General features: G+C 41.8%; 1 protein-coding gene across 2 annotated transcripts in view; it reads left to right on the top strand.

Annotated features, from left to right (window-relative positions):
* Positions 1 to 23706, top strand: part of smek1 (SMEK homolog 1, suppressor of mek1 (Dictyostelium)) — a 134168-nt gene that overhangs the window by 102806 nt on the left and 7656 nt on the right. Inside the window, exons 8-11 of one of the 2 annotated variants that reach the window (XM_063045268.1) lie at positions 3151 to 3282; positions 5667 to 5769; positions 16626 to 16784; positions 16885 to 17054. In XM_063045268.1, the coding sequence (XP_062901338.1) occupies positions 3151 to 3282; positions 5667 to 5769; positions 16626 to 16784; positions 16885 to 17054 (564 nt within the window). Of the gene's footprint in view, positions 1 to 3150; positions 3283 to 5666; positions 5791 to 16625; positions 16785 to 16884; positions 17055 to 23706 lie in introns of both variants that reach the window. The other variant, XM_063045260.1, reaches the window with a different exon arrangement.

The raw sequence follows: 23706 nt of genomic DNA, 5'->3' as shown, positions 1-23706 counted from the left end.
GTACACAGTTGGAATTATCTTAGTTATGAACTGTACAGTTCTGGATAGAAAATCTTATTCTTTTTTTCATTCCATTCTTCTGATTAAGCTGTCACATTTTTCATGACTTGTGCCTGCACACCAAGGTCTCTGTGCTCCATTGAATTTGTTAATTTTATCGTGTACTCCATTTTTGTACTCCAGAGTAAACTGATATTCGTTTTGGTTTAATTACAGTATTGAACACTAGTTATATAAGATATACTACTCTATATTTGGATGTTCCAATTATTTGCTCTCCTTTCTTTGAATAAATTGCTTGAGGCAAAAAAAAGAGTATAGCTTCAAGTATAGAATAGTTTATCTGTGGAGTTAGAACATAAAATATTACAGCATAGGATTGAGTGCTTTGGCCCACAACGTTGTGCCAAACCAATTAAATTAGTCATCAAAAGGCCAATGAAACTAACTGTTCTGCCTATACAATGCCCATATCTGTCCATTATCCTTACATTGATGTGCCTATCTTAATGTCTCTTAAAAAGGCCCTAATGTATCTGCCTCCACCACCACCCCAGCAGTGCATTCCAGGCGCTCACCACTCTCTGTGCAAAAAAGAACTTGCCTCTTTCATCTCCTTGAACTTAACCCCCTCTCATCTTAAGTGCATGCCCTCTACTATTTGCATTCCAACACCAGGAAAAAGATGCTGTATGTCTACTCTTTATATGCCTCTCATAATCTTATAAACCTCTATCAGATCTCCCCTCAGTCTCCATCGCTCCAGAGAAAACAACCGAAGTTTGTCCAACTTCTCATTATAGTTCATGCTGTCTAATCCAGGCAGCATCCTGGTAAACCTCTTCTGCGCCCTCTCCAATGCTTTAACATCTTATAAACATGGGGCAACCAGAACTGTATCCTTCTTAACCACCCTATCACCTGTACAGCTGCTTTCAAGGGTTGGGTTCCAAGATCCCTCTACTCATCAACACTGTTAAAGATCTTGCCCATAGCAGTGTACTGTCTCTTTACATTTGACCCACCAAAGTCAGTTCTGAGTCCAAAAAGCCAATTGATCATTGATTGCACGCATCTTTATCTTCTGAACACTTTTCCCATGAGGGACCTTGTCAAATACCTTACTCAGATCCATGTAGACAACGTCCACAGTTCCACCTTAATCAATCAGGAAGGCAGATACAATGTTCTTTGGTCGGAGGGTGGTGAACATATGGAATTCATTGCCCTAGACATCTGTGGAAGCCAAGTCATTGGGATAGTGGCAGTTGATAGGTGCTTGATTAGTTAGGGCTTTAAAGGATATGCAAGAAGAAAGCAGAAGAATAGAGTTGTGAGTGATAATAAGTGGAGTGGAAACTATAGAAAGGGTGCAGAGGAGATTTACTAGGATGTTGCCTGGATTGGGGAGCATGCCTTATGAGAGTAGGTTGAGTGAATTCGGCCTTTTCTCCTTGGAGCGGCGGAGGATGAGAGGTGACCTGATAGGTGTATAAGATGATGAGAGGCATTGATCGTGTGTTTAGTCAGAGGCTTTTTCCCAGGGCTGAAATGGCTAACATGAGAGGGCACAGTTTTAAGGTGCTTGGAAGTAGGTACAGAGGAGATGTCAGAGGTAAGTTTTTTTACGCAGAGAGTGGTGAGTGCATGGAGTGGGCTGCCGGTAACGGTTGTGGAGGCAGATAGAATAGGGTCTTTTAAGAGACTCCTGGAATGGTACATGGAGCTTAGAAAAATAGAGGGCTATGGATAACCTTAGGTAAGTTCTAAAGTAAGTACATGTTCAGCACAGCATTGTGGGCCGAAGGGCCCATATTGTGCTGGAGGATTTCTATGTTCTAATAAATCAGTTATGGTGGAGCAGACTCAATGGATGAATGGCCTAATTCTGCTCCTATGTCTCATGGTTTATATGAGAACTTTGGTGATCTTGACAGGGTTGATATGGAGAGCATATTTCCTCCTCTGAGAGAATCTGGAGCTAGGGGGTCACTTTTTAAGGCAATTGAGTCACTTGTTTTTTCTCCCGGAGTTCACGGGTCTTCAGTGTGCTCTTCCTGAAGGGGTGGTGACAGCACAGTCTGAACCTAAGGGTAAAAATAGTTAAGTTCCTGATAATCAAGAGATTGAAAGGTTACTGCAGGTGAACAGTGATGTCTAGTTGAGGTGATAATCAGATTATCTATGATTGATTTTATACAGCCACACATGGTGGACTGCCCAACTGCCCTACTCCTTCTGGTTAGTATCTACAATTGCAAAGTTATATGTCGTGGAGATTTCATTTCATTCTGTTATTTATGATTAAATCATCCTGAAGTCCATCGGGAATAGGGCAGCATGGTAGCTTAGTGGTTAGCAAGACCCTATTACAGCTCCAGCAATCCTGATCCAATTCCTTCATTGTCTGTAAGAAGTTTGTATTTTCTCTCCATGTCTGTATGTCTTGATGCTCCAGATTCCCCTCACATTCCAAAGATGTATGGGTTGGGTTAATCAGTTGTGGGCGTGCTGTATTGCCACCTAAAGCATGGCGATACTTGTGGGCTGCCCCCAGCACATCCTCTGACTTTGTTGGTTGTTTGGTACACACAATGCATTTCACTGTATGTTTTGATGTACATGCATGTGAGAAAACAAGCTAATCTTTGTAATACTGTTCAGCAACAAAAATCATTTGATATTTGAGTTTCGCAACAACACTGATAGAATGTTGATAAAGTTTCAAATGGCATTTGAAGAATTTGTCCTGGTGAAGGGTCTTGGCCCAAAACATCGACTGACTTGCTGAGTTTTTCCAGCATTTTGTGTGTGTGTGTTGCAAAATATTAATTTATTGTAAACCAATGGTCTTGGACACTTCCAAGCATCATTGCAAACAAATAAGCAGAATACATATGTACAATAACCTAAATTTGTCATCGTATGTGAACTGAAATGACAAGAAAAACAAGAATGAGTGAACTTGTGCTATTTTTATTCAGTCTAGTTCTTATATAAAAACCTATATGCTGTGTTTGTTGTATAATTATGGTTATTCATCCACTATTATTGGGATAAATATGTGGCCACTTAATCAGTGCAGAGTTAGACAGGTTTCTATTTTGGTTTAAGTATGAAACTCATAGCTATTGTTGTGCTTTGTTTTAGGATATCCTCCTCATTAATCTCATCATTGAACATATGATTTGTGATCCAGATCCTGAGCTTGGCGGTGCAGTCCAACTTATGGGACTACTCCGCACTCTGGTTGACCCTGAGAACATGTTGGCTACAGCCAATGTAAGTATGCTTAGGTCTCATTCTGTTTTTCACTTGTGTTTTTTTTTACATTGCATTTGCTATTTTATCTGTTTATTTTTATAGCTAATACAGTGTCAGTTTCATTCCCTGACACTTACAGCCTCAAGAGGACATAACTTTAAGATGATTGGAGGGGAAATATGAGGGAAGAGGGGTGTCAGAGGCGAGTTCTTTACTCAGAGTGTTGGGTGCATGGAATGCCCTGCCAGTGGTGATTGTAGAGGCAGATACATAGGGCATTTAAGAAACTCTTAGGCGCACAGATGATAGAAGATGTAGGAAGGAAGAGTTAGATTGATCCTAGCATAGGTTAAAAGATTGGCACAACACCATGGGCCAAAGGGCCTGCAGTGTCTTGTAATGTTCTAAGTGTAGCAAACACCTTGATCTCCACCTCTTTCTAGTTCAAGATATGGAATTGTTTTGTGATTTTTTTTTAAGTATCTGACAAAGAAGGGAATACAGAATAAGTTCTGAATAACTTGCTTGAGCACATATTAATCCATTGTACTAATGGGCTACATCAAGTTAGACCACTTAGTGTCAGGCAACAGCACCTGTGGTACCCACCTACACAACCAGATTTTTTCTGGATGTGAAAGCTCAAATGAGATGACCCTGCACACATCGTACAAGGCAGAGAATTCCCTTGAGCTACTACTAAGCCAGGTAACTGTTCCTGGAAACTGTTTTCTACATAAAGCTATTTCCAATTGTGATCTAGCCAAATACTGAGTTTAAATTGTATTTTTGAAGGTGATTTAAGTTGGTGAATTGGTTTATTATTGTCACATGTGCCAAGTACAGTAAGAAACTTTTTGTTTTGTCTGCCACCCATACAGATCTTTTCATTATGATAGTGCATTGAGATAATACAACAGAAAACAATAACAGAATGCAGAATAAAGAATTCCATTTACAGAGAGTACAGGCAAACAATAATGTGCAAGGGCTACGGCGAAGTTGCTCATGAAGTCAAGGGTCCATCATAACATACTAGGGAATCATTTAAAAGTCTTATAACAGTGGGATAGAAGCTGTTCTTGAGCCTGTTGGTATGTGCTTTTAGGCTTTTGTATCTTCTGCCTGATAGGAAGGGGGATTAGTCAAAGGAATTATTTCACAATTTAACAAACCTTTAGTCCCTTATATAAGATGGGTTTATGGAAAAATTAGTGAATTTAGGGTGAATTATTAAGTATAGCTTGGGTGAATTCATGAAGTGCTATTAATCTATAAAAACACAATAGTTCCCTCTGCTGGGTAACTGAGGAATAAAACAAACAGTTGCCCTTTTTGGTTTTGATTAGTTTGGCACAATGATGGCTATCATTATTATTCTATTTAGAGAGGACCGGAGAGCAGTCCTTTATTGGCCATTTCTTGGTAGTATTGCCAAAACCACAGAATTTTTTTCTGATCTGACCTGATTTGGTCACAAATCAAACAACTGTAGATGCTAAAATCTGAAAGAAAGACAAAAAATGCTGTAAAAATGTTAAGGTGTTCAAGTAGCATCTGTCGAGAGAGAGAGAAACAGTTAAATTTTCAGATCAATGACTTTATCAGAACTGGGAAAACTTTAGAAAACTAACAGTCATCAAATGGTACAGCATTGATATTGGCACTTTGGCTCATCTAGTCCATGGCTCACTGTTATTCTGCCTAGTCCCATCAACCCGCACCTGACCATAGACCTCCATACTCTACTCATCCAGGTACCCATCCAAATTTCTCATGTCGAAATTGAACCTGCATCAACCACGTCCACTGGCAGTTCCTTCCACACTCACACCATCCTATGAGAGAAGAAATTCCCCTTTCAATTCCCAATAAATATTTCATCTTTCACCCTTAGCCCATGATCTCTAGATCTAGTGTCACCCAATCTCAGTGCTTGCATTTACTATATATATATATAGTAAAATTCCCTCAAAGAAATTGTAGATCTCAAATCCCAGATCTCTGTTCTATTGTTTTAAGCTGCAGGAGAGGAGTGAATGCATGCAGTGTCTGTGACCAAGAGAGATCAAATGGCACAAATGATGGTGATGCCAACTGAGGTGACAGAAAAATTTTGTACGTTGCAACTAATCAGTCTATGGCAGTTATAAACATAGGGTGGTGAATGAGAATGGTGGAGGGGAGGGAGTGGGCAGGCAGGGCAGAGGGAGTATCACAAAACTCACCATTCGCTGGGCATTCAGTTATTAGATTTAGGCTGGTACATCAAACTAGTGTCCAGTGAACTGTCTTCAATGTGTTGCCTGGTGTTTATCTTCATTTCTATATTATAAATGATATTTTTTTACAATATCAGCACTGTTTGCATGTAATTAGGAATGTTTAATTTCCTTTCGCAGAAAACAGAGAAGACTGAATTCCTCAGTTTCTTTTACAAACACTGCATGCATGTCCTGACTGCCCCCTTGCTGGCGAATACCACTGAGGAGAAGCCCAGCAAAGGTGAGCCATCTCCGTATAATGGTCAGTACCAATCATCATCTTATCTTCAGCCTGTGGCATGCAAATACACGTTTATTTAAAATGTTGAGTGGTGATGAAGGTACTTTGTCCGCTACTCAAGTCCTAGCATTGCCTGTTTCTAAACTCAGACAGCAATGACTGGAGAGCTTTTCTTGTCCATTCCAAGGCAGAATAGCTCAGCTGAGGAATGGAAACCGACAATGCAACCCTCATCCCAGATATGCTGTCAATGAATCAAATGTTATTTGTTTCATTCCAGATCAAAATTAACCATACTTAGTGATTTTCTAAATCTTTGGAGAATGCTTCCTCCTGTATTTAATTGTTACTTTCCTGAATTATGAATTTCACTTGGTCTTGGAAAAATGCAAAAAGTCACCTCTAAGTGTAATTCCATGGGGTATGCACTAAAGTCTACATGACTGGTTGTCTGTCTTATCCGATGGTGACAGATTTGTGCAGTTCTTTGTCAAATATGTGAACTTCACGATAAAACCCCTTACTGGAGAGGTTTTAAAGTGGAAAAGCTGTTGCACTAGAGCAGTTCCTCTCTGTACCTTGGAAGTCCAGGCCCAGTGCTACAGACAGTTGACACAGCTGGGGTCCTCCTTTGTTGCAGTGGATGACCATGACTGCTTCTGTGCCCTGTCATGTCCTTTGCTCTCATGAAGTATTATAGGACTACCTTCCTGGCCATTGGATCTTACTGTTGATTTCATCCACACAGTCTGCCAGGTCTGACTTCACATTTTAGGACAGACATCTGGCTACCCACACCTGGTTTAGCCCGGCTACTGAAGTGATATACTGGGGTGTGGAGACTGTTGCATGTGACAGGTGCAAGCTGAGTGTCTGGTAGGAACTTACCAAGGATGAGTAAACTTCCCCAGAATGGGACACAACGAGCCCCTTCGCCAGTGGTGCTGTCTCTCCCCGGACACCTGAAGGCTACAGAGCAGTCAGTTAAAAAGAGATTTTTTTTGGTGCAAGACAGCATCAAGCAGCAAATTCTTCAGTGCAAGATGGCTATTTTCTAGCTTTTTTTTAATAATCAAGGTCAAGAGTGGAACTACCTCAGTGACTGCTTTTCTACTTTAAAACCTCTCCGGCACATGCTTTTATTGTGTAGTTCACATCATCGATGAAGAACTGCACAAATCTAACTGTCATTATCGGATACTACTGGCAACCCATCATGTCTTTTTATTAATACTGTAGTATAGTTTGAACTTGTGAAGCATGCTTCAGAGAACTGGAGGATAGAGTTAGCTCTGGTGGATATGAAGTTGCACAATATGTAAGATATAATGAATAAATTTAGTATACTTTGGACTTACATTTGTACAAATTAAACATGCCAAATTTATGAATGCATTTTTGAATGTTAAATTCTCTACATAATTTGCTTGGATTTGTTATGGCAAGTTTCTTGGGAAAACAAGCCATTAGGTTGCTGCAAACCAAATTACTGATTTTAACTAAGTGCCTTGAAGGAGGTTGTAGCAAGTACTGAACTTTGCTAATTAGAAGATTGCTATTTCTTTCTAAATTTCTTTTGTGTTTCTTTAGATTTAAGGCCCCCCCCCCCCGCCATGGCTGTCCCACTTTCTCACCCCACACCTCACTTCCTAGCCATGTTCCCCACATTCCAGTGTATTATACTGTTGGATTTGATAGTCGTTGTTGATCACATCTCCATAATTCTAAATGTTTAAACATACTGGATTGGCATGTTGTGTTAGAAAATGGAGCAATGTGGAATTTCAAAGTATACAATCTTCTGGCTTGTTTAGTAGTTTTGAATTTGTTTTAAAAATGGTTCCAGTTGAGCAGAGCTGCTGTTGTCAGAACTTGTAGAAAATGTATTCAGTACATTGGCAATTGATAATGCCATTAGTTTTTCTCTTTAACAATCTTGTTGCCACATTCATGTGGTTCTGTTCCTCCCTCACTCCAAAAAAACCACACAGAGCCCTGATATTCTATGCAGTCATTCGTAACAATGATTTCAATGATACCAAACCTTTGGGTTTTTATTTGGCTGCTCCTAGAAGTGCTTCCTGTGCTAGACCAGAAGTGAAGGACTTCATCTGGACACATCTGCACTAAGCTGTACCAAAGAAGAAACTAGTGATGTCACCCTTGCCCTTAAAAAGCCATAGGTATGTAGAGGTCTGACATCAGCTGCTTTGCTCAGCACAACTGTAAGAAATGAACTCACTGTTCCTCCTTTACAACAGAGTCATTCAGTACTATTTCAGAAAGGAAAGACACCAACTCAACTTTGCATTTGATGAGCAAGCAGTAGTCAATATTCAGTATAACTACCTGCTTTTCTTCCTTAAGTAGGAAGTACACTACAATTTAGTTTTCACCATCAATCACATCTTTATGCTAGGAATGTTACTGAAAGGGATGTTCCAGATAACCACTGAAACTTAGTTATTTAACATAGTTATGTTTGTTATGCACAAATTGTAATTTGCATAAGGAGTAGATGCTGCCTGTTTGTCTTCCTTGTTTTTGAGAGAGGAGCCATCTAAAATCAATAAAGGAAGTTAAATCAGGATCGGATTTATTATCACTTACACGTCATGAAATTTGTTTATTTGTCTTTTTTTGTGTTATAAGCATTTCTATCAGTTACAACAGAGAATATAAAAAATAAATATTGTAAAAAGAAAGCAAAATAGTGAGGCACAAACAAGAGAAGCTGGAAATCCAAGTAATGCACTCAAAATGCTGGAGAAACTCAGCAGGCCAGGCAGCAGCTGTGGAAGAGTAGAGCTGACATTTCAGGCCAACACCCTTTATCAGAACTACAGGAAAAAAGATTAAGAAGATGTGGGAAGGGGAGGAAGAAATGTAAAGTGATGGATGAAACCAGGAAGTGGGGGGGGGGTTGTTGGGGAAGGGGTGAAGTAAAGAGCTGGGAAGTTGATTGGTGAATTCAGTATTGGACTGGAGAAAGGGGAATCTGATAGAAGAGGACAAGGCCATGGAAGAAAGAAAAGGGGGAGGTGCACCAGAGGGAGGTGATGGGCAGGTAAGGAGATAAGGTAAGAAAGGGAAAAGGAAATGGGGAATGGTGAAGCGGGGAGAGGGACATTACCAGAAGTTCAAAAAATAGATATTCATGCTATCAGGCTGGAAGCTACCCAGAGGGAGTATAAGGTGCTGCTCCTCCAACCTGAGTGTGGCCTCATCGCAACAGTAGTGGAGGCCATGGACTGACATGTTGGAATGCGAATGGGAAGTGGAATTTAAAATGGGTGGCCATTGGGAGGTCCTGCTTTTTCTGGGTAATTTTCATAGGGCTTTCAGAAATCTGATGGCACAGGGGTAGAAGCTGTTCTTACAATGTTGAGCATGCACCTTCAACTTCCTGTACCGACCGCCTCTCTGATAGCAATGAAAAGAGGGCATGTCCTGAGTGGTGTGAGTCCTTCATGTTAGATGCTTCGTTCTTGAGACACCACCTTTTGAAGATGTCCCCAATTGTGGGGAGGATTGTGCTCATGATTGAAGTAGCTGAGTTCACAATCTTCAGCCGCTTTTTCTGATCCTGTGGTTGGGCGCCCCATACTAGCTGGTGATGCAACCAATCAGAATGCTCTCCATAGAACATCTGTAGAAATTTGCTAGAGTCTTTAGTGACATACCAAACTGCCTCATATTCCTAATGAAATATAGCCTCATACATGCCCACTTCATAATTGCATCAATATGTTAGGTCCAGGATGGATCTTCAAATATCTGAATGTAAATGTTGAAATATGCCTGAACTTCTAAAAGGATTTACTTAAATTATTAGTAGACCAATTTCAGTAGATACCATGGGCAAGACTTGGATATGGACCATGTACTGGATCCAATAAAGAACTGAAGTACCTCAAGGAAAGCCTCCACTTACAGTAAAAGTCCTAGCATTGTAGACATAGAGGCAACCGTGGTTTTTTAATGGGAGTACAGCCCCCACTACTAGATCAATAATGGTTGACATTCACTGTGAACATTGAAAAGAGGTTGAATGCATTGGAAGTAAATTCTTTGGGGGAGATCGTTAGAGATTTGGATGTTAGTTAACATATCACTTTTCAGGTATGGGAAGGTTGAAATCCCAATGTCTCTGAGTCCAGGTTCGCTGGAGGTCAAAGACGGCCAGTCCAGGGGTTGGAGAACTATGTATGTGGGAGGGTAGGTGTAAGGGAGAAATGGGGTTTGTTTTTCTCTTATTGTTTTGTTGTTTGTATGTTGTGTTTTGTTGTGTTCTGTGTTCTGCTGAGCATTGTCAGCATGTAATGTTGGTGCCAGAATGTATAGTGACACTAGCAGGCTGACCCAGCACACTCTCAGGTGCGTTGATTGTTAACACAAATGACACGTTTCATTCTATATTTTGAAGTATGCATGATAAATAAATTTAAATCTTTAATTATCAGATACCTTGAAAAATTGTGAAATAAACTATTTCCCCCATCTTAATGCTTATTAGAGAGCACTTGGACAACTCTACACTATAATGTAATGGGTCATTATATTTAGCTTGGTCACAAGTTGTTTGTAAGAGTGGTTCTTTATGCTTTAAGAAAATATTAGGGGATATTAAGAAATGAAAGCTGTTTTGATGGAGGAGAATAAAACAATTAAATCTGTGTTCAGATCTGTCAAAATAGAAGGAATAAGAACACGCAGTGCAGTGTGCTAATAAGAGATTTAAAGCAAATTTAGGAGGTATTTCTCCAATGAAGATGCAAAAGGCTGTAGATTCTAACTGCTTCATTCTAAACACTCACCCAGCGCCCCCTCCCCCCCCCCCCGACCATTCTCCCACCTGGTTCCTCTCATTACCTATCTACCCTATCTGATTCCATAAATTCCAGCCCGGTCCACTATCACCTCCCAGCATCTGTTGCTATCTCTACCCTTCCCTCATCCATCTGCCCATCGATCTCTTTTACCAGCATCTGCTTCACTTTTTCACCACCGCCCCCCACCCACCACAGACTCTCTTAGACCATCAGTCCTGATGTTGGGACTTGACCTGAATTGTCAATTATCCTTTTACTTACACAGATGCCGCCTGACTCGCTGAGTTCCTCCAGCAGTTTGTTTTTATTTCTCTGATGCATTTAGTCATCTTCAAAGCAATCAAAGTTAGGACAGATTTTGATTAAGAAGCCAGCAGCCATTAACAAAAAGAGGTGATGTTTTATAACGTCGCAATCCACCTTCAGTCGTACCAGTTGTGACACTTTAAATGAACATGTAGGTGATGCTGTGAGGCAAGGTATTTAAAGTATTTAATGAAATGTTGAAATGTTTGTACTTCCATTAGTCAAAAGAAAGTTCAACTGCTTTGTTTACATCAGTCAATTTCAGAATTGACTTGTTTGTTGCCTTTTCCTTTAGGTAGCTCACTCTCCCTTCCTCTATCAGAACTGGTCACTCCTGCCAGTCGTGTTCCAACCCTGTCTCACCCCTTCCTCTCACTTCTTTAAGATGGCTATCTTCCCTCTACACTCTTGGTCCTGATGCAGGGTCTTGGCCAGAAGCATGGACCATCCCTTTGCCTCCACAGATTCTTCCTGACACACTGAATTCCTTCAGCAACACACACAAAATGCTGGGGGAACACAGCAAGTCAGGCAACATCTATGGAGAATGAATAAAAAGTCGATGTTTCAGGCCGCGACCCTTCATCAGTACTGGAAAGGAAGGGGGCAGAAGCCAGAATAAGAAGGTGGGGGGGAGGGGGAGGAGTACAAGCTGGCAGGTTATAGGTGAGACCAGGTGAGGGGAAAGGTTTGTGGGTGGGGGAGAAGGGATGAAGTGAGAAGTTGGGAGTGGATGGGCAGAAGAGATAAAAGGGCTGAAGAAGAAAGAATCTGAGAGTGGACCGTGGGAGAAAGTGAATGAGGAGGGACACCAGAGGGAGTTGATGGGCAGGTGAGTAAAAGAGAAGAGGTAAGAGGGGAAAAAGAGAAGTGGAGGGTGGAGAAATTGCTAGAAGTTCCTCCGGCAGTTGCCTTTTGCTCCAGATTCTATCATCTGCAATCTCTTGTGCCACCAGGCAGCCATTATGTTGGTTGAGTTTTGTAATTCTTTTTGTATAGTCAGATGTGCAGGGCATGTCTCATAGCCTCACCATTTACAACTCATTACACAAAGAAGTTTAATGTGCTAGAAACCATTTGCGTTAACCCTTTTGGACTTGCCCAATCAGTGATGTTCCTTTTGTTCTGACCATCCCTCCTCTACAGCCACTACTGAGAACTAACTTGTTTTTGTCTTTAAACACAAGTGATTCTGCAGATGCTGGAATTCTTGAGCAACACACACAAAATGCTGGAATCTGTCAAGGTCATCTATTGTATCCAATCTTCCATTGCAGCCTCCTCCATGTCGGTGAGACCCGACGCAGATTGGTGGATGGTTTTGTCGAGCACCTTTACTCTGTCCGCCGCAAAAGGCTGGATCTCCTGGTGGCCACCCATTTCAATTCAACTTCCCATTCCCATTCTGATATATCGGTCCATGGCCTCCTCTACTGCCATGATGTGGCCAAACTCAGGTTGAAGGAGCAACACCTCATATACAGCCTCCGGCCTGATGGTATGAACATAGATTTCTCAACTTATAGTAATTTCTACATCCTTTCCCTTCTCTCTTTTAACAATCCCCATTCTGGCTCCTTTAAACCCCTTCTTTTCTCCTCACCTACCCATCACCTCCTTCCTTTTCAGACCTGATGAAGGGTCTCGGCCCAAAGCATCAACTGTTTATTCCCCTTCATAGATGCTGCCTGACTGCGGAGATCCTCCAGCATTTTGTGTGTGTTGTTTTTATGTTTTCCAATTTTGACAAATAGACCAGGACCTGAAATGCTATTTCTCTTTCCACGGATGCTGCCTCACCTGGGTGTTTCCAGCTATTTTTTAATTACCATTCATTAGCAACTGCATTGTTATTCCCTGTTTCTTCTTATCTTGTTGCTGTCGTTTGAATCTCTTGCACATAATGTTGTTTTATTTTTTTTAATAACAGAATTTAATAATAATAATCTGTTAGATTATTTATGCATTGTCATAGTTATAATGTACATTACCAGGTGAAAGTTAATCACATCTGGACAGTTGTCATTGAGTGACTCTTAATGTTGGTGTGTTAAATGTGTAATTAAATTTGTTGAGGTTACTTTGAGATTATAAAAGTTTAAATGTCTTGTATAACATTTTAAAGGAACAAATGGTTAAACAATAATGATGATTACAACATGCTGAAATGTTAGCTTTGTTTTTTGCTAGTGTTGAGCAAAGTATGTGGATTTCAAATTTTTTAAATCATCAGCGTGGGTAGTCCCTTTCTCAAAGAGGTAGTGTGTTGTGATGTCAACTTCAGTGTGCTGAAATACAGCTATGTGGAGATGGAATCTAAAATCTTCTAGCAGACAAGTCTGAAAATCTGGTAGTTGCTTCCTTGACAAGATCATATAGCCCCATGTAAGCAGATTTCAGCTTGCTGGAAGAATTACCATACAGCAGCAGTCCCCAACCACCGGGCTGCAAAGCATGTGCTACCGGGCCGCGAGGAAACGATATTATTTGGTGGTATGAAGCAATATGAGTCAACTGCACCTTTCCTCATTACCTGTCACGCACTGTTGAACTTGAACATAGGGTTGCCAACTGTCCTGTATTTGCCAGGACATCCCGTATATTGGGCTAAATTGATTTGTCCTATACGGGACCACCCTTGTCCCGTATTTCCCCCGCTAAGGTAGAGCGTTCCTATGAAGCCTTTTGTGCCGAAATGGCATAAAGCGAAGAAGCAATTACCATTAATTTATATGGGAAACATTTTTGAGCGTTCCCAGACCCAAAAAATAACCTACCAAATAACACATAAAACCAAAAATAACACTAACATATAGTAAAAGAAGGCATGATATGATAAATACACAGCCTATATAAAGTAGAAATAATGTATGTACAGTATAGTCGGGAAGATGAAGGCAAAACCGATTTGTGGAAGAACACCGGCATGTAGCGCATGCAGACACAGGTGCCCACGCAAGGCTTCATGGTCATCATGGTCTTTCCAGGGGTAAAGTGTCCGGGATTTGACTGCTACTTTTGTCCCTTATTTGGGAATGAGAAAGTTGGCAACCCTAACTGTAAAAGACATGCTGAGGTGAGTTTAACCCTACTTGAACACCCCCCCCCCCCCACCCTGGTTAGCCGGTCCGCAAGAATATTATCAATATTAAACCGGTCCAGGGTGCAAAAAAGGTTGGGGACCCCTGCTATACAATATACCAGTTATTGTATGTCTTTCAGCTTACTAGGAAATAAAACACATCAAAATGCAGAAATACAAGTGATTCTGCAGATGCTGGAAATCGAGAACACACACAAAATGCTGGAGTAACTCAGCAGGTCATGTAGCAGGGAATAAACAGTTGACATGCAATTGTACCATTTAAAATTCCCTTGCTATCTTAGCCTGCATTTTCTGTAGCACTTGCATCTTCCATCTTCCAAAGTACACCAAAGTATTTCACAAAAACATTCATTGAAAGCCGCCACTCATCAAATAATGCAGACATATTCATATGACCAAAAAGGACTGGTTTTAAGGCTGCATCTTAAGAGGAAGAAGGGCTGGAATTTCATTGCTTGGTAATTGGCAGCTGAATTCAGGGCCTCAGAGAATAGTAGTTGAAAACTGAATTGGAAAGTTTGGACAAACTTGGGTTGTTTCTTCTGGAGCATCAGAGGCTATGGGAAGGTCTGAGAGATGTTTATAAAATTGAGATTAAAATTAGCTGTATTTGTCACATGTACATCAAAATATACAGTGAAATGAGTCGCTTGTGTCAATGACCAACACAGTCCAAGGATGTGCTGGGGGGCCCCACAAGTGTCACCATGCTTTTGGTGCTAACGTAGCACGCCCACAACTCACTAGGCCTAACCCATGTGGCTTTAGAATGTAGGAGGAAACCAGAGCACCCGGAAGAAGAGCACATGGTTACAGGGAGAATGTACAAACTCCTTAGAGACAGGCAGGAATTGAATCCCTGTCCTTTATGCTAACCACCACGCTACTGTGATTGAGAGGCATAGATATGATAGTGATCTGGTATCTTCTTCTCAGTGTCACATTGTTTTAAGGTATGTTCAAAGATGTGTGGAGCAACTTTTTTACATTAAAAAGTGGTGGGTGACTAATATACTCCTGGGGAGGTGATGGAGGCAAATACAGTAGGGTTTAAGTGGCTCTGAGATAGGCACATGATCATGCAGAGAATGGAATGATATAGACATGGTGTTGGGGGAAAAAGGAATAATTTAGTAAGGTGTTTAATTAGTTTGGCACATCTGTGCCAAAGGGCCTGTTCCTCTGCGGTACTGCTCTATTTTCTAGAGGTACAATTGATGGGCTCATTCTGTGTATGATGCTCTGCTAACTTGTTCATATCACACCCTGATGGTGTCTAAATCATCCTGAGGCAAAGGATAATAGTGTTGCTCAAAGAACTGGGTAATGATTTTGAATGAAACAAAGACGCTACTTAGAGGTCATCCCTGGGTAACAAATCGGTTGCACGTTTTTACAAATTCCATTTGAATGTTGATTTTGTCTATGTCTGGGGGAAAAAAAGTACAATCACACAATGTGATAACCATATAATATTTCAGTATGGATTTGATGGACTGAAAGGCCTGTTTGTGCTGTAGTGCTATGACTATACCTCCACAGAATTGTAATCAATGGCATAAGGCAGATTAGAAAGAACAATTAATAAAAGTGGAGGCAGAGGAAACATTCAAATTTAATATAATTATGGGAGCTTGTTCATATCTGCAGATGTTCATAAAGGCTAATACAAGGGGTCATAATTTTAAGGCGAGTGAGGGAAAGTATAGGGAGAAATGTCAAGAGGTAAGTGTTTTACCAAGCGAGTGCTGGGTGCATGGAACATCTTGCTAGGTGTGCTGGTAGAGGCAGATACATTAGGGACATTTAAGAAACTGCTAGATAGGCACACGGATCATAGAAAAACAGAGGCCGTTGTAAGAGGGGAAGTCTTAGATATAGTAGGTTCAAAGGTCAGCAAAACATCATGGCCATAGGCTTGTATTGTGCTGTGTGTAATGTCCTGTGTTCTATAAGTTGGGCATTTGTAACTCCAGGGTAGCCCCTACTGGCATAAATGGCTAATCTGTGTCTCCTTGAAAGGGATAGCCTAAAGCTTTAAAGATGACCTATCTGTGATTCGTTAAAAATAATAAAATAGTGGCATTAATGTACAGAGAGAACTTGGAATGGAAATCCATAGCTGCCTGGAAGTGGCAACACAAGAGAATAGGTGGTAAGAAGGCATATGGCATGCTTGACTTCATTGGTCACAGTGTTGAATATAAATATCAGGAAGTCGTTGCAACTGGTCACCACACTACAGGAACAAGGTGGAGACTTTGGAGAGAATGCAGATCTGGATGTTGACTGGGTTGGAGTATACAGTATTAGCAATTAGGGCATGGTTAGTTAAATGGCCTTTTCTTGTGCTATACTGCTCTACAGGAAGAGCCTTGCTTTATTACAATCTCCATTCACTGTGGTTTAGTTACGTCTGTTAAAGTTATATTGTATCTTATGCATTTTGAATTTAACTACACTGCTATTATATTTCTTTCACAGCACAGCAATGTAAAAATCAGAGCTTCAGGCAAGCTGATCATTGTCTATTTGTCTTGCTTGCTTTTTGTTATTAACAGTAAAGTTCAAGTCACAAGTTGTTCATATCACATTCTTGTTTTGTTCTTCAGATGACTTCCAGACAGCTCAGCTTTTAGCCTTAATTTTGGAATTGCTCACCTTCTGCGTGGAGCATCACACCTATCATATTAAAAACTATATTATAAACAAGGACATTTTACGGAGAGTGCTTGTACTCATGGGCTCAAAGCATGCCTTTGTGGCCTTGTGTAAGTCAAAGGCTGATGGTTTTTAATTCATTATTTTAATTGACCTTTCTCAGATTAGCTGCTATTTGATATGATGTCTTAAATTTCCTTTTACTTTCAGGTGCACTTCGCTTCATGAGAAAAATAATTGGTTTGAAAGATGAGTTCTACAATCGCTACATAATGAAAGCTTTTCTCTTTGAAGCTGTGGTGAAGGCATTTCTGAACAATGGGACCCGCTATAACTTGCTAAATTCGGCAATTATTGAAATGTTTGAATTTATCAGAGTGGTAAGTTTTCCCAGCTCACTGAAATCGCACTAGTGTGTGGTTACTAGCCTGGAAACACTGGCAGAATAAGTAAAGACATAAACTAAATAAATATAATTGATTATTGTTGTCACATGTACCGAGGTGCTCTTATTTGCATGCTATCCAGACAGTTCATTCCATACATCAGTCAAAAAGAAAACAGGCAGTTAGAACAGCAAGAAAAGTTTAAAAGGAGACGGTTATTTCTTCAGCGGTTTGATCGGAGCATGACTGCGCAAGTGCGTGGATGTCAGCCAGTTAGAACAGCGAGAAGAGTTTAAAGGAGACAGCTTTATAGAACGGGCATCGGAGGAGTGGGCGACGGAGTAAAGGGAGACAGAATAGGGTGGCTTTGGCTCAACAGGGCTTCGGTGATAACTGGTCAAGGCGCGGTAGGTTGCCAGTGTACAATACAGACGGGAAATATGTGTGTGAAGCCAGTTTTCTGTGCTTGGTGTCAGATATGGGAAGTCCTGGAGACTCCCAGCCTTCCAGATGGCCACATCTACGCCAGTTGCGTCGAGCTGCAGCTCCTTAGGGTCTGGGTTAGGGAACTGAAGATGCAGTTCGATGACCTTCGTCTGGTCAGGGAGAGTGAAGAGGTGAGAGATAGGACCTATAGGCAGGTAGTCACACCAGGGCCTCGGGAGACCTCAGGAGAGGGAAGGGCAAGAGTCATATGCTAGAGAGTACCCCTATGGCTGTCCCCCTTAACAATAAGTTCTCCTGTTTGAGTACTGTTGGGGGGTTGGGGCATGTGCGGGGTGGCCTACCTGGGGGAAGCAACTCTGGCACAGAGTCTGGCCCTGTGGCTCAGAAGGGAAGGGAAAGGAAGAGGATGGCAGCAGTGATGAGGGACTCCATAGTTGGGGGGGTGGGGGGTGCGGTTTCTAATCACGTCCACAACATCCTGAAGTGGGAAGGAGTACAGCCAGAGGTCGTGGTACATATTGGTACCAACAACATAGATAGGAAAAGGGAGAAGGTCCTGAAAACGGACTACAGGGAGTTAGGAAAGAAGTTGAGAAACAGGACCGCAAAGGTAGTAATCTCGGGATTACTGCCTATGCCATGTGACAGTGAGTATAGGAATAGAATGAAGTGGAGGATAAATACATGGCTGAGGGATTGGAGTAGGGGGGCAGGGATTCAGATTCCTCGATCATTGTGTCTTCTTTTGGGGCAGGTGAGAGCTTTGAAGCCAGTGATGTTGTGGGGATGGAACTGGACTCTCTGACGGTGGTGTCTGAAAAGAGGATGCTGTCCAAGTTGCATGCCATCTTGGACAATGTCTCCCATCCACTACATAATGTACTGGTTGGGCATAGGAGTACATTCAGCCAGAGACTCATTCCACCGAGATGCAACACAGAGCATCATAGGAAGTCATTCCTGCCTGCAGCCATCAAACTTTACAACTCCTCCCTTGGAGGGTCAGACGCCCTGAGCCAATAGGCTGGTCCTGGACTTATTTCTTGGCATAATTTACATATTACTATTTAACTATTTACGGTTTTATTACTATTTATTATTTATGGTGCAACTGTAATGAAAACCACTTTCCCCCGGGATCAATAAAGTATGACTACTACTACTACTACAAAAAGGATGGGTTGCACTTGAATCCGAGGGGGACCAATATCCTGGCAGGGAGGTTTGCTGCAGCTATTGGGGAGAGTTTAAACTAGAATTGCTGGGGGATGGAAACTGAACTGAAGAGACTGGGGAAGAGGAGGTTGGCTCACAAATAGAGAAAGCTTGTAGACAGTGCAAGAGGGAGGATAGGCAGGTGATAGAGAAGGGACGCGCTCAGACCTATGGTTTGAGATGTGTCTATTTTAATGCAAGGAGTATTATGAACAAAGAAGATGTGCTTAGAGCGTGTATCAGTACTTGGAGCTATGATGTGGTGGCCATTACAGAGACTTGGATGGCTCAGGGATAGGAATGTTTAGTTAGAGTGCCGGGCTTCAAGTGTTTCAGAAAGGATAGTGAGGGAGGCAAAAGAGATGGGGGCATGGCACTGCTGATCAGAGGTAGTGTCTTGGCTGCAGAAAAGGAGTAAGTCATGGAGGGATTGTCTATGGAGTCTCTGTGGGTGGAAGTTAGAAACAGGAAGAGGTCAATATCTCTACTGGGTGTTTTTATAGACCACCCAATAGTAACAGGGACATCGAGGAGCAGATAGGAAGACAGATTCTGGAAAGGTGTAATAATAACAGGGTTGTCGTGGGAGATTTTAATTTCCCAAATATCAGTTGGCATCTCCCTAGAGTGAGGGGTTTAGATGGGGTGGAGTTTGTTAAGGTGTGTTCAGGAAGGTTTCTTGACACAATATGTAGATAGGCCTACAAGAGGAGAAGCTGTACTTGATCTGGTATTGGGAAATGAACCTGGTCAGGTGTCAGATCTCTCAGTGGGAGAGCATTTTGGAGATAGTGATCATAATTCTATCTCCTTTACCATAGCATTGGAAAGGGATAGGAACAGACAAGTTAGGAAAGTGTTTAATTGGAGTAAGGGGAAATATGAGGCTAAAAGGCGCAACTTGGAAGCATAAATTGGGAACAGATGTTCTCAGGGAAACATACAGCAGAACTGTGGCAAATGTTCAGGGGATCTTTGCGTGGAGTTCTGCATAGGTACATTCCAATGAGACAGGGAAAGGATGGTAGGGTACAGGAACTGTGGTTTACAAAGGCTGTTGTAAGTCTAGTCAAGAAGAAAAATAAGCTTATGAAAGGTTCAAAAAAACTAGGTAATGATAGAGATCTAAAAGATCATAAGCCTAGCAGGAAGGAGCTTAAGAAAGAAATTGGGAGAGCCAGAAGGGGCCATGAGAAGGCCTTGGCGGACAGGATTAAGGAAAACCCCAAGGCATTCTACAAGTATGTGAAAAGAGCAAGAGGATAAGACATGAGAGAATAGGACCAATCAAGTGTGACAGTGGAAAAGTGTGTGTGGAACAGGAGGAGATAGCGGAGGTACATAATGAATGCTTTGCTTCAGTATTCACTGTGAAAGAGGATCTTGGCGATCGTGGGGATGACTTACAGCGGACTGAAAAGCTTGAGCATATAGATATTAAGAAAGGGGATGTGCAGGAGCTTTTGGAAAGCATCGTTGGATAAGTCACCGGGACCAGACGAGATTACCCCAGGCTACTGTGGGAGGAGAATGCTAAACCTCTGGCGATGATCCTTGCATCATCAATGGGGACGGGAGAGTTTCCAGAGGACTGGAGGGTTGCGGATGTTGTTCACTTATTCAAGAAAGGGAGTAAAGATAACCCAGGAAATTGTAGACGAATGAGTCTTACTTCAGTGGTTGGTAAGTTGATGGAAAAGATCCTGAGAGGCAGATTTTATGAACATTTGGGGAGGCATAATATGGTTAGGAATAGTCAGCATGGCTTTGTCAAAGGCAGGTCGTGCCTTACAAGCCTGATTGAATTTTTTAAGGATGTGACTAAACACATTGATGAAGGTAGAGCAGTAGATGTAGTGTACATGGATTTCTGCAAGGCATTTGATAAGGTACCACATGCAAGGCTTATTGAGAAAGCAAGGAGGCATGGGATCCAAAGTGTCATTGCTTTGTGGATCCAGAATTGGCATGCCCAGAGAAGGGAAAGAGTGGTTGTAGATGGGTCATATTCTGCATGGAGGTCGGTGACCAGTGGTGTGCCTCAGGAATCTGTTCTGGGACCCTTACTCTTCGTGATTTTTATAAATGATCTGGATGAGGAAGTGGAGGGATGGGTTAGTAAATTTGCTGATGACACAAAGATTGGGAGTGTTGTGGATAGTGTGGAGGGCTATCAGAGGTTACAGCAGGACATTGATAGGATGCAAAACTGGGCTGAGAAGTGGCAGATGGAGTTCAACCCAATTAAGTGTGAGGGTAGGTCAAATATGATGGCGGAATATAGTATTAATGGTAAGACTCTTGGCAGTGTGGAGAATCAGAGAGATCTTGGGGTCCGAGTCCATTAAACACTCAAAGCCGCTACGCAGGTTGACTGTGTGGTTAAGAAGGCATACGGTGCATTGGCCTTCATCAGTCGTGGGATTGAGTTTAGGAACTGAGGTAATGTTGCAGCTATGTAGGACCCTGGTCAGACCCCACTAGGAGTACTATGCCCAGTTCTGGTCACCTCACTACTGGAAGGATGCGGAAACCATAGAAAGGGTGCAGAGGAGGCTTACAATGATGTTGCCTGGATTGGGGAGCATGCCTTATGAGAATAGGTTGAGCAAACTCGGCCTCTTTTCCTTGGAGCAACAGAGGATGAGAGGTGACCTGATAGAGTTGTATAAGATGATGAGAGGCATTGATCGTGTGAATAGTGAGAAGCTTTTTCCCAGGGCTGAAATGGCTAACAAGAGAGGGTACAGTTTTAAGGTGCTTGGAAGTAGTTACAGAGGAGATGTCAGGGGTAAATTTTTCATGCAGAGAGTGGTGAGTGCGTGGAATGGGCTGCCGGCGACGGTGGTGGAGGCAGATGTGATGGGGTCTTTTAAGGTTCTCCTGGATAGATACATGGAGCTTAGAAAAATAGAGGACTATGGGTATCCCTAGGTAGTTTCTATAGTAAAGGACATGTTTGGCACAGCTTTGTGGGCTGAAGGGCCTGTATTTGGCTGTAGGCTTTCTATGTTTCTAGAATACAGAATATAGTTTTGCTGGTACAGGAAATTTAAGTGCAAGGGCCATGACAAGGTAGATTAAGAATTAATATTTTAGACCATAAAACAGTATAGCACAGTACTGGCTCTTTGGTCCACAAAGTTATTCTGACCTTTTTGCATACTCCAACATCAATCTAACCCTTTCCTCCCAGAGACCTCAATTTTTCTTCCATCCATGTGCAGCAACTTTGAGAGATCTTTGGACATAGACACAGACCCTTTTGTTCCTCCACATTGACAATCATCCTGCCATTAACCCTTTACTCTGCCTTCAACCTTCCAAAACGAAAGAACACTTTTCTGGATTGAAGTTCAACTTCCCTCAGCTCTGCTCTGCATCCTATCATTGTCCTGTTGTAACATAAGACAACTTTCTACACTATCCACAACTCCACCAAACTTTGTGTCACCTGTAAACTTACTAACTTCGACTTCCTCATCCAAATTATTTATGAAAATCACAAAGACCGCAGGTCTGAGGACAGATCCCCGCAGAACACCACTGGTCGCTGACACCAGGCACAATGCGCTCCATCTACAACCATCCTTGGCCTTCTGTGGCAAGCTAATTCTGAATCCACGCAGCCGAGTTCCTCTGGATCCCATGGCTCCTGACTTTCTAAATGAACCTACCATGGAGAACCTGGTTGAACGCCTTACACTACATCACTCCAAAACCTTTGTCAATTTTTTTGGTAGCATTCAAGACTTACAACAGTGGGATAGGATCTATCCTTGAGCCTGGTAGTTCAGGCTTTCAAGCTTTTGTATTTTCAGCCCATCTGAGGGGTAGAAAGGTGGCAGTGTCCTTGATTGCATTGAATGTTTTCCTGAGATAGCAGTAAGTGTAAATGGTATCAGTGGATGTGAGACTGGTTTACATAATGTCACTTGAGTTCATCTCCCTGATTTCTGCACAAATTTGACCACGATGTTAGAGAAGCATTGAACACGGTAGTGTAGTGGTTAGCACAACAGTTTACAGTACAGGTGACTTGGGTTCAATTCCCACTGCTGCCTGTAAGGAGTTTGTACATTCTCCCTGGGTTTACTCTGGATGTTCCAGTTTCCTCCCGCAGTCTAACAGTGTACCAGTTGGTGGGTTAATTGGGCATTGTAAATAGTCCTGTGATTCTGCTGGGATTAAAATTGGGGGTATTGCTGGATGGTGTGGCCTAAAGGGCCCATTCCATGCTGTATCTCAATAAATAAATAAATAAACAAACAAACAAACAAACCAGACAACACACATCAAAAGTTGCTGGTGAACGCAGCAGGCCAGGCAGCATCTCTAGGAAGATGTACAGTCGACGTTTCAGGCCGAGACCCTTCATCAGGACTAACTAAAGAAAGAGCTAATAAGAGATTTAAAACTGGGAAGGGGAGGACCAAGACATTCTCACTTAACACTCAATGGCCACTTTATTAGGTACATCTCATTAATACAAATATGTGGCAGCAACTCAGTGCATAAAAACATGCAGACGTGCCTAAGTGGTTCAATTCTTGTTCAGACCAAATATCAGAAGGGGGGAGGAAATGTGATTAAGTGACTGTGGAATGATTGTTGGTGGCAGATAGTGGTTTGAGTATTTCAGACAACTGCTATTCTTTATGCTCAACATTCTCTAGAGTTTACAGAGATTAATGCAAAAAACAAAAAAGCATCCAGTGACTGGCAATTCTGTGGGTAAAAATGACTTGTTAATAAATGAGGTTAATAGACAATGACCAAACTTGTTTAAACTGACAGAACACCATAAGGCCAGAAGGACACAGTAACTCAAGTAACCACGTGTTACAACAGTGGTGTGCAGAAGAGCATCTCTGAATGCACAACACATCAAATCTTGAAGTGGATGGGCTATAGCAGCAGAAGATCATGGATTCCACTCCGGACCAAATAAAGTGGCCACTGAGTGTATGTTGCACTGTCAATC

Source organism: Mobula hypostoma, chromosome 1, assembly GCF_963921235.1.
Source record: "Mobula hypostoma chromosome 1, sMobHyp1.1, whole genome shotgun sequence".
Taxonomy (NCBI): Eukaryota; Metazoa; Chordata; class Chondrichthyes; order Myliobatiformes; family Myliobatidae; genus Mobula; species Mobula hypostoma.
This window is presented reverse-complemented; position numbering and strand designations above follow the sequence as displayed.